At 47.2% G+C, this 5199-nt stretch overlaps 1 protein-coding gene across 1 annotated transcript; it reads right to left on the bottom strand.

Moving 5' to 3' along the window:
• Window positions 1-215: 215 nt before the first annotated feature.
• On the bottom strand, window positions 216-683 carry LOC120224003 (40S ribosomal protein S25-like). The gene has a single exon (XM_039222248.1). The coding sequence runs from the start codon at window positions 647-649 to the stop codon at window positions 272-274; it is 378 nt and encodes a 125-aa protein (XP_039078179.1). The 5' UTR covers window positions 650-683; the 3' UTR covers window positions 216-271.
• Between the last annotated feature and the right edge of the window lie 4516 nt (window positions 684-5199).

The following is a 5199-nucleotide window of genomic DNA, read 5'->3' on the forward strand; positions in this document are numbered from 1 at the left end:
GTATTAGTTTCAGGTGTACAACCTAATGATTAATGTTTGTATATTTTGGCAATCATCACCACAATTAGTCTAATTAACATCCACCACATAGTTATAAATATTTTTTCTTGCAAGGAGAACTTTTAAGATCTACTCTCTTAGCAACTTTCAAATATACAATATTATTAACTATAGTCATCATGCCTTATGTATTTTATAAATGGAAGTTTGTATCTTTTTTTTTGATTTAATAAAGTTTTATTTTCCAAAATGTACAGTTGGTGGGATCTGTTCATGCATCTTCACCAGCAGCTAGGGCATCTCCGCCCTTGGTGTTTCTGGTGTAAATTACTTGAGCTCTGTGCTTTGAAACCAGTTTAATAAGTCCTTTACTAAGGAGCTCCTGAAGCGCTGCCCTGACCAGGGAACCTCGAATCTTCAGTCTCTCAGAAACAACAGCTGGAGTTATAAGCTTATAATTGGGAACTTCCTTACAGAGTTTGTCGTATGTTGCTTTGTCAAACAAGACCAGGTTATTGAGCTTGTCCCGAACTTTGCGTTTGGACCACTTCTTGTTTTTGGCCTTGCCTCCAGATTTATTCACTGGATCTTTGTCTTTTTTGGCCGATTTCCCGGCATCTTTCTTCTTCTTGACGTCCTTGGGCGGCATAGCTAAGCTCAGAGAGCAGCGGCCACCCCTGCAACCTGGAAGTTTGTATCTTTTTTTTTTTTTAATGTTTTATTTATTTCTAGGAGAGAGAGAGAGAGACAGCGTGAGCAGGGGAGGGTCAGAGAGAGAGGGAGTCACAGACTGAAACAGGCTCCAGGCTCCGAGCTGGCAGTCAGCACAGGGCCCGACGCGGGGCTCGAACCCACGAACCGCGAGATCATGACGTAAGCGAAAGTCGGACGCTTAACCGACTAAGCCACCCAGGCGCCCCTGGAAGTTTGTATCTTTTGACTACCTTTCACTCATTTCACCCACCCAACATCCCTCACCTCACGCAACCACCAATCTGTTCACTGTATCTAGAAGTCTGGATTTTTATTGTTGCTTTTGTTTGTCGATTGGTTTGTTTTTAAATTGCACATATAAGTGAGATAATGTTGTATTTGTCTTTGGCTTATTTCATAAGTCAGTATAATAGCTGATTTAATATGACTTACCATAATAATGTCCTCAAGGTCCATCCATGCTGTTGCAAATAGCAAGATTTCCTTCTTTTTGTGGCTACATCATATTCCACTGTGTGTGTGTGTGTGTATCACCTTTTCTTTAACATTCATGCACTGATAGTTGCTTAGTGTTTTGGTGATTGTAAATAGTGCTGGAATAAACATGGTGCATTTATCTTTTTGAGTTAGTGTTTTCATTTTTGGGGGGGGAAATGCTCAGAAATAGAATTGCTGAATCATGTGGTCATTCTACTTTTAATTTTTTGAAGAACCTCCATACTGTTTCCCACAGTAGTTGCACCAATATACACCACCACCAAGAATGCACAAATGTTTCCTTTTCTTGACATCTTCACCCACAGTTGCTTTTTCTTGTCTTTTTGATGATAGCCACTCTAACAGATGTGAAGGAATACCTTCTAGTGGCTGTGATTCGCATTTTCCCGATGATTAGTGTTGCACGCCTTTTCATGTATCTGTTGTTCATCTGTGTGTCTTTAGAAAAATGTCTATTCAGATACCGATGTTCTTCCCATTTTTTAATTGGATTAAACATTTTTTTTTTAGTTTTTATTTTTTGCTATTGAGTTATATGAGTTCTTTATATATTTTGGGCATTAGCTCCTTATCAGATTTATGATTTGCAAATATTTTCGCCCATTCACTAGGTTGTCTTTTCATTTTGTTGATGGTTTCCTTTGCTGTGCAGAAGCTTTTTAATTTGATGTAGACCCACTTGTTTATTTTTGCTTTTGTTTTTGCTTTTGGTGTCAAGTCCATAGCATTTTATAACTCACGTGTTCAAGTGACTGTCCCTCAGTCCCAATTCCAAACATACAGGACACAGAATCTGATTAGCCCTTTTTGCTCAGCTGACCATCCCTTCCTTCAATCAACTGTGACCAGGAAAGTGGAGCCATGTAGCAGCAACATGAATTTAGGACCTATTTCTGGGTGAGCATGAATCTCAGGAGAAGAGGATTAAAGTAAACAAGGCAGATATACCCGTGACTGTTGTAAGGATAAAATGTGAAAATGAGGGAAAGCACATGGCTCCAATTAGGTACTTAAATCATAATATGAATTGTAATTATTAATATTGATGCGAATTGTGGGTTGAAGGAGTCTGAATGGTTTATCTTCACCAAGGAGTCAATCAATCTTAGTTCTTCATCTGACAGGCCCTGTTAGTTCAATTTCAAGATAAAGTAAATCTGAGGTTATGATGTGGCAGAAAAGTGGCCAAGCCTACCTACCAGTTAAGCATTGGTCATTTGTGTCTCAGGTGTCAGATCACACTAAAACTGTCTCTGCTTTATTTGCTAAGTTGCCTCTAAATAGACCTCATGATGTACTCTTTTTTACTTTTCTACTTTTCTCATAAGTAGCCTGAAAGATATCCACTTAGTGCTGAGTCTAGAGAACCAGGCAAACCAAAGTGTGATATGTGCAAGAGTGAACTTTATCCAGCAAACACGATACTCTCAATCTTTTCCTCTGAAAGGATGGAGGTTGCCTTCCCTTACGGTCAGTGATTGCAAACCAATCCAATCTTGAGCTAAATGTATTAATGAAAACAAATGGAAACCAGCATCCAGAGCTCCAGGAGGTGGCTGCAAGGTCAGTTCACATTTCCCTTAATATTAATTCATTCTTTTAATACTGATTGGGCATCTTCTATATACCAGTTACTGTTTTAGGTGCTATCAGCCAAAGAGACAAGAATCTCTACTCCTTTTGGCCTTAAGTTCCAGACAGCTAAATTATCAGGACGTCCAGGCTTTGTGTGGCCAGCCTCTCAAATGGTCCCAATAATCTTTGCCTCCTGGTACTCCCATCCCAAGAAGCCCTTCCCAAATTGAACCAGGGTTGTCTGTGTGACCAACAGAATATGTCAGAAGTGACACTTCTGAGAAAATTATAAGAGAGACTATGGCTTCTGCTTTGGTCTCTTTCTTAAATCACTTACTCTAGAGAGAGCTAGCTGCTATGTTGTGAATACATTCATGCAGTCTATGGACAAGTCCGTTTTGTAAAGAACTGTGGTGTCCAGCAAATAGCCAATGAGGAACAGTGGAATTCTGACAGATCAAGTTTCTCCCAAAAGCCAATTATGGTGTCCCCACTCCTCTGAACAAGGTCCTCATGGCTACCAGGTCACAGACCCGCTGGGGACCCCCTTGCTCAGAATGCCGCAGGATCCACACACGCACCTCCCTCTCCTGACCCAGGACCCCAGGAGCAGAGGCCTCTCGGCACCCAGGACTACCAGGTGTCTCTGATAGGAGGTAACCCTAGCCAGCCCTGCCTGGCCCAGGAAAGACTTTTGAGCTCCCCCAAGACCCTGTGCCTTCAGGGGCAAGGGCCATATTGGTTAAGTTAAGGCTTAGAATTATTCAGATGCTTTGGCTCCCCCAAGAGCCCCAGCCATTGGTCCTGTTGCTTAGGATAACTGTCGAACCGTTCCAGATCTCTGGCAACCACGAACCACATAGCATACACACAGACCCAGCACACGCCCCTTCATCAGGCCTTGGGCAGCCAGGCCCTCGAAGCCTCCGGTGCCATGGCTGGTCTAACCACCTGGATGTTCTCCTGGGGCGCCGCCACATCATCATATAGTACTGAGACTGCAAAGGTGGCAAAAGTCAATTCCCTTTTAAAAGTGCTGCTAACAGGGGCTCAAAGTTACCAACAAACAAGATGCTCCCAGCTGTCTCATTCAAAGGCGACTCAGTCCCTCCAAACAAGCCTTTAGAGTGGTCCCCATATCTGGCCTCAGAGGGGACGGGAGCCTTTGTGTAGTGAGAGCTGGGACACTAGCAGACCCATGCTTTCTCTCAAGAGCCCACTGTTGGGACTCTGCCCCTCCTGAACTGGGTCCTGGCCCAGTACCACGTCACAGGACAGCCCTTGTTACCGCTTGCTCCAGGGCTGTGTAGGAGCGCCAAGCACAAAACTGTCCCCCGCATCATGCCCCCAGGAGCAGGGGCCCCTACAGCAAGCCGCGTTCCCTGGTGTCTCCCATCAGAGGATACGAGCCAGCTTGGCCTCACCCCGGCGAGGCAGTCGGGTGCCCTCCAGCTCTGCTGTCAGGGAAACAGGCACACTGGTGTAGGATAAGGCCTGGAATGGGGCAGATGGCAGGCACCCCAAATAGCCTGCTCCTTGACCCGACCAATCCCGACATCCGCTCTGGTGCAGGTCCCGGCTACACGCGCCTGCAAGGCCTGCGCATGCGCAGTCAGCACCTTACCAGACACCCTTGGGCTGCACGGGGCTCTCCAGGCCCCAGCGTCTCTGACAGGAACTCAAACCACCTGAAAGGCCTACGCTGCAGGCCCACCTGAAGGGAGGAGGGAGCCCAAGACAGGAAGATATTTCTGAAGTAGATTTAATCTGGCGACAGCCCGGCTTTGGACTGGCGGCCCCGATGGTTCCCGGGGATCTCCAGCAATCAAGGTACCCGGATCATCCTCAGGTGCGCCTCACCAGCAGGGCGACCCAGATTCCCCCAGCTCTTCCCTCCAGTGGGGTGAACCCTTGGAATCCAGCAGATGCCTTGCCCCCCGCCCCCCCCAACAGCCTGGTTCGGTGACCCAGCTTGCCCAGACACTTGTCCCATCCCGGGTCGCCCGCTACCCGGAGTCGGAGTCGAGGACTCGCGCATGCGCACCACGCGCCCCCAGCCAGTGGCAGCAAGCAGGGCCCTCCAGGCGTGTGGAGCTGCACTGGCTCGGAAGCAGCCACATAGCCTCCAGGCCGGAGGAAGCCGCCCCCGCTCCCTCCCGCGCCTCAAAAAGTCTTTCTGAAGCCATTGCTTTAAACTAGCGACAGTTAGTGCCCGTTTGGACTGGCTGCCTGATGGGGTCCTGGACTCACCAGGAATCCAGGCTCCCAGGTGGTCCTTAGTGAGGACACGGAGCTGTCAGGCCCCGACCCGGCAAGTGGGTCCAGACTCCGCCAGCTTTCCCTTCAGGGGAAATGTGTACGCTTGTGTAGGTCGGGACTTGGAACAAAGTCCTTGTGGCCCCTCGTCTCCAG

Source organism: Hyaena hyaena, unplaced genomic scaffold, assembly GCF_003009895.1.
Source record: "Hyaena hyaena isolate Hyena2069 unplaced genomic scaffold, ASM300989v1 scaffold_1086, whole genome shotgun sequence".
Lineage (NCBI taxonomy): Eukaryota > Metazoa > Chordata > Mammalia > Carnivora > Hyaenidae > Hyaena > Hyaena hyaena.